The sequence below is a fragment of the Hippocampus bargibanti genome, linkage group LG13 (assembly GCF_051943395.1).
Source record: "Hippocampus bargibanti isolate YZ-2025 linkage group LG13, ASM5194339v1, whole genome shotgun sequence".
NCBI lineage: Eukaryota > Metazoa > Chordata > Actinopteri > Syngnathiformes > Syngnathidae > Hippocampus > Hippocampus bargibanti.
The window spans coordinates 12,447,906-12,461,235 of record NC_142746.1 but is presented as its reverse complement, the minus strand read 5'-3'; the positions used below and the strand labels follow the sequence as shown (position 1 = coordinate 12,461,235).

The following is a 13,330-nucleotide window of genomic DNA, read 5'->3' as shown; positions in this document are numbered from 1 at the left end:
ACACTAATAACCTACCTGTGACATTAATGCAAAAGCTTGAATTTTAAAATTATTTTGGAGTGCATTCAAAGTCATATTTCAAGTTTAAATGTTCAGGAGGAATCGGGTAATCATTGGCACAAACGTGCAACAAATGGAACCATTTTGGATTCTGATGAAAAAGATTATTATTCACTCACAAGCCAACACTGCTCTCAGGTGGCCTAGAAAGGAAAATACATATTACTATGCATCTGCATCCACTCAATGTGGAGAGCAGAATTAGGATCAGACAGTTCAAGAACAAACGGAGTTCCACTTCACATCCACACAATAATGTCCATGATGTCAACAAACACACAGGCACACACATTTGAATTTCCTCCAGTCATCCGTGAACCTCAGGCTCTCCGCTTGCGCTTCTGCATTTTTCTACCGGACTGCGCCCCCTTCTGGGCTCCTTTCACCATGCCCTTGAACTGGCCCTGCAGCTTCGCCCGCTTCCTATTTGACCACACACGCATACAAAAACCATGCCACAAACATCTTCCAAGAATAATATAGTTTGAAAACGACGTTCATACCTGCGATTGAGTTGGGCCTTCCGTAGGGGGATGTAAGCGTAAGGGTCCAGTTTGCCTGTCTTCTTAACATCCCCTTTTCCTTTCTGTAAAAAAATAAATAAATAAACGTGTTGTTGTTTTTACATTATATTAAGGCTGTCTCTATGTCTTCTGCATGCCGCCGACTTCACCTTTGACTTGTACTCTGATCCAAAGTCTGTGCTCGCCCCCAACTGCCTGTGGATGCCCGAACCACCAGCTGTGCAAAACCAGCAACAATTCCATTCATTCAATCATTTCAAATGGTAGAAATTAATTTTAACTCATTCACTGCCAGACATGCAAAACTGTTTCCACTCCAGCGCCAAGGTTTTTGTCATTGTCACTTGAATTCCAGGACCCACAGACTATTGAGTTTTAGGACTACATAAACATTCAACACAGCGTTAGAAACCATAAAGTTAATTCCTAAATTATATGGGCCTGGAGTTATCTAAGCTTGAAATGAGGGCGGCTGTCCAAAATACAATGCAATACATACATATTGGTTTAATAGCGCTTTAACAACCGCCGAAGCTGGAACAAAGCACTAACATGGAAGAAAGGGAAAGAAGAAAAATCATTGCCAGAGGCCATGGCGAACGCTTTATCGGCAATCAAGCATGAAAAAAACGTGAACAATTTCGTCGAATGGCGCTCTGTCATTTCAGAATAAATTCAAAAGTGGCAGTAAATGAGTTAAAGAGGTTTCCGATAAAACAGAAGTAACCCTTGCATTTGATGAATTAGTTAATAACCTCCTTAAAAAATACCAGAGTAAATATAATGTATACATTTATAATATAATGTTCTCAGTTCTTGTTTGTTCATACCGTTACCTTTTATTTATTTTTATCTTGATCCTAATGTCAAAACATATGGCAAATTAAGCGACAAATGCAGGGGTCCGAATTACATTTAAGATGCAGTTGTTCAACAAACTCATGATGAAGAACAACATTGGCAAAATGTAACAGTGTATTACAGTGCTATCCATACTGATGTGTACCTTTGTACTTGGGTTGCGATTCTGTTTCCATATCTTCAAAGTTGTCATCTCGAAGTTTCCTCTTTTGTACCTTTTTCTTTAAACAAAAAAACATTAGTATTGGCATTCTGGGAAGGCCTTGGGTCAGTTCATTTTAGCAAACAATACTCACAATCTTCACTCCAGCTTCTTCTAGAATATCCTTCATTTCGCCATCGTCTGCAGGATGATGAATTAATTGAACATTTCCGAGTGCTTACAAACAAAAGATTGACCGCTACCTTTCCGGTCATCCTCATCCTCCTCTTTGATGATGAGCCGCCCATCTGACGTCATCTTGAAGCCATGCTCCGTCTTGCCGCTCTTTTTCTTCTCGGGGTTGGTGGCTGCCAGTGGAAAAATAGTCAATGCTCCAAACTCAATAAATACATATTTATTTGGAACATTATGCAATGAGTACGCATATTGCATTTTTGAACTTTTCAATAGATTCATATTGCAGTGTGATGTTCGATTAATCAGGCCACATAGATTATTGTGTAAATAAAAAATGTTATTATACAGTAGTTTATTTCTTGAAATTACAATACAAAAGCACATTTTATACATACATTATACATAAAATAAGGTATATTTTGTGTAGTTTAAGTCTTATTTAGTAGAAAATTATGTTTAATGGGGACGTGGGAATGGATTATTCTCATTTTAATGGTTTCCTATGAGAAATGTATGTTTGGAATACATACATTTCACCTTACACACAGTTTCTGGGAACGAATTAAGTGAAAAAATTAATTATTTCAATATTTTGTTAAGATTTTTTTCATGTAGGAATACGCATTTAATTTGTTGTAAATCGCTATTAAATCTAACCAAATATGAAATCAAATAAAATGTAAGACTGCCTGTAGAAATATGTTTTTTATGTATGAGAGTTGTTTAAAATAAATTACATTTGTTTTAATTTGAAAATGCTACTAATCGGTAAAAAAATGCTCCTGAAGGCTTGATCTTGTTGGCCTACCAATAAGGAAATTCGGCAACAATGGTGCATTAGAAGAATCGTCATTAAAATATACACAACACTTTTGAAAATATAACAAACATCTTGATTGTTCAATTTTGTTTTACCAAGCACTCTTTGAGAAACTTTGGGGTCCAAAAAGTTGAGCGGGTCGTCCTCCTCTCCTTCTTTTAGCCAGGCGCGACCCTTTTGCTGCTTCCCGCCTTTCTTCTTCCTTCCAGCCTTGCCTTCATTTTCTGACGGCTCACTGTCTGACCCCGCCAGGATGTCCTCAATACTGAGAAGAAAAAGAAACAACAACAACAACAAAGTTTCACATTGAAGAGCCAGTCAAGTCAGCGCAACATGTGAAAAAAAAGACGAGTTTGTACCTGTCCCCGGTGGCTTTAGGAGCCTCCTCTTCACTGTCCGAGTCTTCCTGTGTCTGTGATGCTTCTTTCTTTCTCTTGCTGCGAGCTTCCATCTTGCGAATGTTAGCCAGAACCTTATGGTGTTCAAGAGGTAGCAGGCTCTTCACTAGCTCAAACCTGCACATAGTGGCATACCATTCATTCAGGTGCCAGATGGTGTGAGAGAGACAGAGAGAGTTAGACAGCCAGAGCTTGCTGTCATGTCAACTTCTATTATCTTCACTTTGCCTCCTACTGAGAACAAAGACACACATGTTAATTTGTTTATCTCTTGAATATTTGAAATGACTGCCGACGGCGAGGGGCAAAATGCACCCCCCCCCACCCATAGATTGGGGAGAGGGAAAAAACAGGAGAATTTTGCTGCCAAATCCATATTGGACAATATTTATCTGAATGCCGTGTTTAGAGTGCCATGCAAAGAACATATTGTACATTTATTCATTCAAAATAATATGACTTTGTTCAACTAACTATGCCAGTGTCGCATAGTGACAGATAGAACAATTAAATGTTTAATTAGCCTGTGCGTAAACTTTTTGAGACATGAGCTTGGTATTTTTTGGGAGATTTTTCTCCCTGATTTACAATTTAAGACTTAAAATGTATACAAGTTTGGAAACGATTCTAGAAAAAAAAACTTCTCTCCCCCAGATTTAGTGACAATACAGAACACCAATTGTGAGAAAGCTCTTATTGCATGAAGAGATCAAGCATATGCACACACACACGCACAAAATAAACAAAGCAAGATTTCTCCATGCTTTACCCAAATTTCCTGATAAACTTGGTGAAGATGTTCTTGAGTTTGACTCTGAAGTGTCTCCTCGAATCACTGGTCATACTCGCAATGCCTTCCATCTGGCACAAAAAGCAAACATCATAAGCTCCAATCTCCCACAAATGTCAATCACGATACGACATTCACTGCATGTCCACAGCGTACCATCACAGTAAGGTGCGACGCTAACGTGTTGGTCTCCAGGACGAAAAGGATGACTTTGATGAAGCTCAGTGCGGCCTTGACCACCTCTCTGGTGCGAGAGGCCAGCAACAGGCACACGTTATGCAGGAGCTGCTCCATGGTGGACACCTCAATGGAGTCTGACATAAATAACAAGAGCTTATTTGACGCAGACTCTTATTTATAACGTATAAATCCAAGTGTAAAAGCCAGCTTTTCGGGTAGTAAAAAAAATAAAATAAAACACTTTCCAGCAGCTCCTGTATTTTGTTTTTCTCCTTTCATTCCTTTCATAACTTTGCTGCTGTGAAATGTAAATTTCTCCACTGCGAGACTAATAAAGGAAAATCCAATCCAATCATTTTGCAACTTTTTCATCACTGATATATGCTACAAACTGAAGACCATATATGATTAATCATGGATTTATTTATTTAAGATCATAAAAATCTCTCATTTAAAGGGGTGTGTAGACTTTTAAAGGCAACCTATGTCACATACACACATACCTTTATACTCGTACACCAGTCGTGTGAGTGCCAACACGGTGCAGGTGAGCATGGTGATGGGGCCTGTGAGGCCTGCATACACCATCACCAGATACTCCTTGATGGCCTCTAAAACAAAGACACACAATATTGTTTGCTTGTGAGAGGTGAACAACGACAGGATGATTGAATAACATAACCAGCTCACATTTTTAACAGCTGCTATCATATGTCACATAAAAGAATTGACTATTGAGCGAAATCAGGAATCAACACAATTTTATCTTTTAAATAATCCAATAAAGTGCCTTTGAATGCGGTGAAAAACGCTTTCAAATTAAATGTATTATTATTATTAAATATGTGGCTAAATTATGGATTAAAGACTAAAGATAAGGTTTAGGTTTTGGGGAACGGTTCTATTCAGTCTCTCTTGTATGGAGCCAAACTAATTAATTTATTTCATGAGAATCAGTCAATGTAAAATATTTCATCAAGTTATCACAGAAGCTTTCGATTTCAGAATCAGAATCAGATAATACATGACCATGGTTTACCAAAGACAGCCAAAAATGTACCTTCTTTTTAATAGAGAGTCGATATTTCACAAATCCTATGATTTACCTATCGGTATGTAAGGCTTGTAATAAGTCTATTTCTGAGACCGGCTCTTTTGTAAAGCAACATCATTTTATTTTAAATGAACAAGCACATTCTTGGTGGATTCATCCCAGCGATTTGAAACAAAAGTATAACAATATGACCAGGGGTGGTTGTAGGGACGCAACTCTTGAATATTTAGTATTTGACCGCCCTATTGAAAATTCTGTCAAATAATCCAATATTTGGATAACATATTTTTATTTAATAAAATAGCTATTATGAAAGAGAGAGAAAATAACCATGAACAACTAATTGGTGGCCAGATATATATTACCGAAATGTAATTGTAGTTGTAGTCATGGTGCATTCTATGCTGTTTAAAAATTTAAAGTGCTATATACATCAATATGTATTGTATTTCTTGAATTCTCATATTTAACTTACCTTTTACATTTCCGTAAAAGCGCACAAAGGCATTTCCGATTTCCACCAGCAGGGTGTAGGCATTCTTGCGAGCGCCCACTGACATTTCCTTGGTGCATATGATCACCTGAAGAGAGGGAGAAACCATATAAAATGTCAAGGATCAATGACTCTACACATTGTTTGCAAGCATATGTTTGGGTACCTCTGGCAGCAGCGAGGTGATGAAATCTTTGTGCCTTTCGTCGAGTCTTTTCATGATGTAGATCAGACACTTCAGTCGCGGCTGAGGATAAGGACAGTGGAAAATTATGCACCGCTACAAAGCCATTCAATAAGCACTCGAATAATAAACCACATCGTTCGTATTATATAATGGTAAATACTGTCGCTTCACTTGTCAGTGACAATCAAATCACAATTGTTTGCCCAATAGTGTGTTTTGCACTCTTAACTCACCCTTTTCGCTGGCGATGAAGCACTTTTCAAAGTCTCCAGCAAGACCACCTTTAAAGTCTCTACATTGGCCACAACGAACGACCTGCACTCATCTCGTTCACCTGCGCACATCTCCTCGAGAACGCGATACGCCTTCTTCTGCATGCCCGGTTCTTTTACCTGATGCGAGAACACGGGACAGTTGGAGGGACAGGTAATGTGTTTGAAGCATTCTGAATGCGCGTGTGGCACAAACCTCCAAATATGGCTTGATGAGCTCAAATGTCTTTGTCATTGTAAGCTGATCCAAGAAGGGTGCCATAGCAACCACAAGGTCCATCATTGACAACCTGGGAAGTAGTAGACAACGATATAACTCCTTATCTGATATACGTCGTTTTCCTCAAATAGGGCCACAATTAGTCAGTTGTTTGTACAAATAAATCTCTAATTGAAACTATTCTACTATGACAGTTAATGACAATAAATAAATATCCATCATGAGATTACCCTATTTTCCGGTGTACATTACAAGGCGCACCAAAAGCCTTGATTTTCTTCAAATGATGACCCTGCGCCTTATACGCAGGTGCGCCTTATACACAGGTGCGCCTTATACGCAGGCGCGCCTTATATGTGAAGTAATATTGAGCCACACCAGGTCTGGCAATTCTTGTCATCAGTCACTGACTCCATTTCCCCATGTAGAAGAAAAGGGGTGCAACCCCAGCCTCGACTGTCGTGCCTTGTAATGTGGTGTGCCTTATCTTTGGGATTTTTTTAAATATATTTATATATTATATTTGGAAGTTTTTTTCACTCATTAGAGTGCACCTTATAGTCCGGTGCGTCTTTATATGGAAAAGGTTTGAAAATACACCATTCATTGGGGATGTGCCTTATACACGGTGCACCTTATACACCGGAAAATACGGTAAGTGAACTTACCGAATGAACTCGGAGCTTTCTGTACTCGTCAATCTTTCTGTGGCTTTTTCCAGGAAGGTGTTGACCATCTAAGGGTAATTTAGGGTGTGATTCGCCTGAGCATCTTTCAACACACTGTACATACATGTTTTTTGTGTACTCTAACCTGCAGCTCAGTGACCGTCAGATAGACTTTGATAGTGTCCAAGACCGCCATCCTGTAGGTTCCGGATTCTCCTTGGGCAGGTGGTTGGCTGTATACGTTGAAAAGGATGGGCAAGAAGTTCTTGGAGAAGCGACCCACTTCGGCTTTTTCCTCCTCTACAAGACGAAGAAGTGATAATAGGCGGTGGCGCCACCCCAAAAAAATCAGACTTCGAACAACAAAACAACACTGTACCTGTCGTGCAGCTCTTATTGATGACCGTGCGCAGGGCCTGGCACACGACGAGCCTCACGTCGGGCCGATCATTGATGGCCGTGCCGAGAGTGCGGGCGATGCCTTTGAAGGCCACCACCAGGTCCACGGCACAGGTGCAAAAACCAGGAAGCATGGTCCAAATCTGAAAGACAACATCTCATGTCAATGATAATCCTTCGAATATGGAAAATAAAATGGAAAGGACTCACTTGAAGCTGTAAGATCTGATAGACTTTGGCTTCCAATTTCTGCCCCGCTTGCTCCAACTCTTCCGCTACAAAACAAATCGGGTCCGAATCATTAGCTGGTGTCACGCTTCTATTTACCTTTTACCAAATGTTCAGTAGTACCTCTCTGCTTGAGCGTAGTAGCCAGAGGGAGGAAATAGGAAGTGAAGAAGCCCAGGTGAGTGTTCTTCACATGATCGCGGATGACCGGGACAAGCCAGCTCCGTGGGAACTCCAGATCGTCACTAGTGACCATGGAAATAGCACATATACAAATCGTGTAGATGCATCCAAACAAGACAGACATTTATTTCACTATGTGTGAGCACTATGCACTTACTCATAGCCAGTTATATTTAGAGGCACTACTCCTAAGACAACTTCGGGGCCCATGCTCTGAACAGCGCCACCAACTGCCAGATCCAGTTCTCCACTGTACGGGAAACGAGGAGTGGCTCGCAAATCAGCAAGAGACTGCAACGACTACAAGCAAGTGGGAAAAAAATCTCAGAAAATGTCTCTCAACAATGGACATACTTTTAAGAAGATCCCCAAGACATTCGGTTTCCAGGAGAGCAGATTTTCAAGGTTTCTAATCTAAATTGAAAATACGGAGCTATCTTATTTGAATTTGTAGGTCCTCTTATGTGGTGATTAACTCATTCACTGCCATTCCCAAATTTATTCTGGAATAGAAAATATGATGTGGAGTGCTATTCCCGAATGTGTTCGGGTTTTGGTTTTTCTTGTGGGGGGTGGGGGGGGGATGAAGCGCTGATCAGACCTCTGGTAATATTTTTAAAAGGCAGCATTTGCCTTTTGCACAGCCCACCCCTTCCCCCACTTGCATATCATATAACTCCAGACCCATATAACTTAGGAATTCACTCTTTTTTTCTGATGAACGAAGAGAGTTAAAGGTTTCCTACACTACATTCAAAGTTTCAGTAATCGTAAAACTCAAAATGTGGGTGTGAGAATTTGTGTGGCAATGACAAAAACCCTGGCACTGGAGTGGACACATTTTTGCACATCATCTGGCACTGAATGAGTTAATATTTATTGATCAAACTAAAAACTTATTAGATGTCTTTTATGATTAAGATTTTCACTCACACACTCACACACAAACATGCACGCACACAGGCTCTCCCTTCTCTCTCTACCTTGGTCATGACAGGGTGCGCATATTTCCCCGCAACTTTGTAGAAACAGCCAAGTATTTGCAAAACAAAAGGCCAGGAGGCATGGTAGCGATAGGACAAGCCTTCCTCCACAACACTGAAACACACACAAAGGTGAAAAAAGACAACTTCATTAGCATCACAGCATGGCCAGTTTATGTTGTTTCAAAATGACAAATGTGATGCTACCGAAATATTTTGCAGACATAGGAGGGGTTGCCGGCAGAGGCCGTGGCAGAAATCACGCCTATTTCCTCCATGCGTGGACCCACACACTCGGCCAGCAACGTCTGGAACATGAAAATAAATCAGTACATAATTAATAATCTATGCATACATTTTCAAACAGCATTTGTTCTTGTTAGGGTAGTGGGTGACTGGGGCATTTTCCGGCAGACTTTTTGGGGAGGAGTTGCTACCCGCTAGCAGAGCACAAACAACTATATGTACTCATATTCACACTGATGGACAATTTATATTTTTCAATACAACAGAATACTTTCACAAGGGAAATTGTGAATTTATCACTTCATAGTTTTGGAAATTATTTTTTTAAAACAGAGGACAAAGTTACTCTTGCCAAATGATCACATCTGACAACAAAAAAACACTGTTTTGCATGATATTTCAACAACCTTAGGAATTGGTGAACACAGCATGGATGCCCTGTATACTGTGGATTACCGTAGTTTCCGGTGTATAAAGCGCACTGAAGTATAAGGTGAACCCCCAATGAATAGTGTATTTTCAAACGTTCTCCGTTGACAAGGCACACCTAAAATGAATGAAATGTTTTCCAAATGTAATATAGAAATATATAAAACTTTTCCAAATATAAGGCACACCACATTATAAGGTGCTCCAGTAGAGTCTCAGGTTATGCACTACTTGTTCTACAGGGGGAAATGGAGTCGGTGGCTGCTGACAGTAGTTGCGAGAACTGTTATGGCTCAATAGTACTTCACATATAAGGCGCACCTGCATAAAAACCAAAGGGGGTATGTTTTGAAGAAAATTAAGGCTTTTGGGTGCGCCTTGTACACCACAAAATACGGAAAGTAAAGTGAGTGTCACATTTTTTAATTTTGACCTTTACTGGAGACCGCTTTACCTTGAGCATGCTAGCGGCCGCAGAAACCACCTTCGTGTGAGGTGACAACAAGCAGGACATGGTGGTGGAAAAGAGGCGAGGCAGGTGTCCCAGACTCAAAGAACTCTGCAAACTGCACAATTGTAATTGTAATGTGAAGACAAACTAAATCACTGGAAAACTCCCAAGACCATTTCTGAATTGCGTGTTACCATGCCAAGTGAACGTGCGCCTTCTCCATGACAGCGAGCCAGGCCAGCAGAGGCTGCAGGTCATTCTCACTGGGCAGATAGTCGTACAGAGCCTACATGCAAAAATTTGAATTCATCATATAATCCACCACAGGACAACTTGTTTTTTTACGTTGCTCCCACTCTTACTGTGATGATTTGTGCGTTGAGTTCGGGTGACAGGCTTGAGGCGTTCGGTTTACCGCTGAAGAGTCTATGGAAAGTCTGCATGGCACTGGCGGTCACGAGCTTCATACAGAAAAATGACATGAATTGTCATCACGTTGCATCAACATTAGCTCAGTCAAATGTCTTCTTTCAATTTGAAGAATAATGATCAATATTTTTGCTTCTAACGTGTTCCAGACCAAACAGGACTTCCATATTATTTCCTGCACAATTTTATTAATTAGAGATTATTTTAGACTACAAGGATGCGAATGATCATTTTCTAGATCTAATTCATTGGAAAAACTAAGTTGACAGACTAATCAATTGCGACCCTACTCTAATTTCCATCCCAACTTTATTACATCTAAAACATGCATTATTCCAGATAGACTACTTTTAGGTCGCACCAGTTCAATCGATCAGCTTCCGCATCTGTTTGCATCAACAAACATTTGAAAAATCAGGCCCTGAGTTTGTTTGCTTATAGCAGCGCTTCCATAGCGTTCTCACCACATGGCTGAGCGTCATGACTCGCAGCAACGTCTCACAACACGATTTCACGGCCTCGAGGGGGAATGACAACATCAACTCCTTCAGGAGGCCCAACACGTGAAGCGTGGTGGTGTCCTCTCTGCTTCCTGCACAGAGGAAAACATAAGTTAAACAGTCTCATGATTAGCAGAATAAAAAGTGACCTACCTCCTGACTGCTCAATCTCCTTGATGCAGAATTTGGCCGTGGACGCGGCAGCTGGATGACGTTCGGGCGCTTTGTCTGCGAACAGGAAGTCGCTCCCTCGGAGAATGGAGCACACACCTTGCTGCGCTGCTTTACGTACCTACACAGAGGTATATGGATTTGTCAAAGCCATGGCTCTGTGAATGACTGACAATTGCTTCCACTCAACTGGGATAGATACCCCCTCAACCGCAACGCTAATAATAACAAGTGCAATGGAAAGTGGGCAGATGGATGTTTAGCTGACCTTGGGTTTGCTGTGCACAGTGAAGCTGAGCAGGCCATGGTACGCCTGAAGAGTGGATGGGTAAGTCCAGACAGTTGCGTCCTGTTTCCTTAACAGAGTGGCCAAGCATGACAATATCTAAGGAGGACAGAAAAAAGACCATCAATCTGATGTATAAACAATTGAGGAAAAAACTTAAGCGGACATATTTACCCATCTGAGAGACGAAGTGCTTTGGGATGAGCTCTGCTGGGACATGATGTCCATCAAAACCTTGGTGGTGTCTGAGAATTTCGACATGAGCACCGGGACGGGCACCCTGAAAGTAGCCAATCACATTCATTTATTTCATTCTTGAAGAACTTAACACCCATACATTCATTTATGTGAGGGAAAACCTTTTCATGGTGAGGTTGAGGAGGTAGGCCACGGCAGCTTGCGATTCCGCTGAATCCACCACCTCAAGGGTGGTCATCTGTGCACCAAAACAAAAAACACACATGCTGTAGATATTGATATTGTCAGACAAATCAGCAGTCCTCAAACTGGGGGTCGGCAAAATGGTACGATGCATCATTTAAAATACAAACCAACACATGGGGAATGACAAGCTAATGTAAACATAATAATCCATTTCCGGTGATTGTATCAATACAGAATGCTAAATTAGCACACTTACCAACGCAGCAAAGTACTCGGTTTCTGTTTCCTTCCCTCCCTGACTACGAATCACCTCAGTTACAGCTGCCAACACAGCACAGATCTGCAAAGCATATTTGGGAAACTGGGTTAGTATTACAGTTGATCACAGAAACCTGAAAATGGATTTCAAAAGAGAGACATTCATTTTGGATGAAAGACATCCACCTCTCTTCCTACCTCTTTGTGAGTGGCTGAGTTGGATTCCCAGTAACGTTGCACCTTCCTGAAGGTTAGGTTGGAGCAATCCGAGAGGCCGCTGAGGAACGTGCCCGAAGTCCTGTCCGAAAATGTTGGCTCTTCCTCCATCCTCGCATCTTTCTGGGTGGCTGTTTTGATCTCCAGTTGACCGGTCTGCAGCTCATTGTGGAGTTTGAGCGCATCGACCGTTAGGTCACTTTTTCCTGACACACACACACACACACACACACACACACACACACACACACACACACACACACACACACACACACACACACACACACACGCATACACACACGCATACACACACACACACACGCATACACACACACACACACACACACACACACAGACAAACAGTTAAGACAGTGCAGCAAACCTTTTATTAAGACTTTGCGGAAATCGTGTAAATCAGATGGAATGATGTGATTTGAATAAAAATGGCTGTTTTGCAGTCATTCTGTCAACCATACCTGTGCGATATACTACCTTGAGATTTGACATTTTGTATTGGTTTTACTCGAACTATGGAGCAAGTTCCTGAAATATTTTTGATATATTTTGGTTTATCTTGATATTTTAATAGATGACAGTTCGTGTGGATTAAACCTAACAATGTAAATCATCAATGTGTGTATTAAACAGACGAACATTTAACGACTCATAATACTTCTGTAGCTATCCAAATAAATGACAGTGTTATGGATTGAAGCTAACTGGCTACCAGCAGGTTAAATTAGCCCAGTCCCCAAACCACGTGCAAAAAGAAGATTTACCGGAGGGCCGGCTGAAAAAGCGACTTTTAGCAGCAGATCGATGTCGACTCGTCTGGGGGTTAGAATCGCTGCTGCGTCCTTTCTTCCATCGTTTGAGTTTTGAGCTCGTCCCGGATCGAAGTTTTCCCGATTTTACCATTTTTACGTTCTCCCTGACTGCTGTGTGTACACGCAGTTGCCCGGTCCACTCAGATGACTCTGTCGCATACTTGATGACGTAATCAGACAGGTCCTTTTGTTTTGTTTTGCTTGCATAGGACGCTGCCAAACTCAAAACATTCATTTACTGTACTATTTAGTACCTACCTATACACAGTGAAGTCAATGTGCTCCCACTCGATACTAGGCCAGTTGTTACATGTTCCTCATTGAATTATAAAAAAACATCTGAACGCCAACACTTTTATTTTAGCTTATATTTGTCATTATGTCAACTCGGTCTAACAAAAAAATAACATCGTAAATCATCTCAGCAAATGTGTGCCTGTTACCAACAATAAAAACCCACGAAAAATATGCAT

At 40.9% G+C, this 13,330-nt stretch overlaps 1 protein-coding gene across 1 annotated transcript; it reads right to left on the bottom strand.

Annotated features, from left to right (window-relative positions):
- Nucleotides 1-4: 4 nt before the first annotated feature.
- On the bottom strand, nucleotides 5-13,014 carry rrp12 (ribosomal RNA processing 12 homolog). Its single transcript, XM_089011805.1, has 34 exons — nucleotides 12,810-13,014; nucleotides 12,013-12,236; nucleotides 11,813-11,896; nucleotides 11,532-11,608; nucleotides 11,347-11,452; nucleotides 11,155-11,271; nucleotides 10,869-11,007; nucleotides 10,680-10,807; nucleotides 10,149-10,247; nucleotides 9,981-10,072; nucleotides 9,790-9,901; nucleotides 8,868-8,968; nucleotides 8,661-8,775; nucleotides 7,835-7,977; nucleotides 7,618-7,739; nucleotides 7,477-7,541; nucleotides 7,247-7,409; nucleotides 7,013-7,167; nucleotides 6,868-6,935; nucleotides 6,176-6,269; nucleotides 5,941-6,099; nucleotides 5,687-5,767; nucleotides 5,503-5,608; nucleotides 4,477-4,584; nucleotides 3,950-4,107; nucleotides 3,773-3,864; nucleotides 2,965-3,120; nucleotides 2,701-2,870; nucleotides 1,851-1,955; nucleotides 1,742-1,788; nucleotides 1,591-1,666; nucleotides 734-801; nucleotides 564-646; nucleotides 5-483 (listed from the first exon to the last, which is right to left on the bottom strand). Exons 1-34 carry the CDS (start codon nucleotides 12,946-12,948, stop codon nucleotides 381-383), a joined length of 3,855 nt encoding a protein of 1,284 aa, XP_088867931.1. The 5' UTR covers nucleotides 12,949-13,014; the 3' UTR covers nucleotides 5-380.
- Nucleotides 13,015-13,330: the final 316 nt, after the last annotated feature.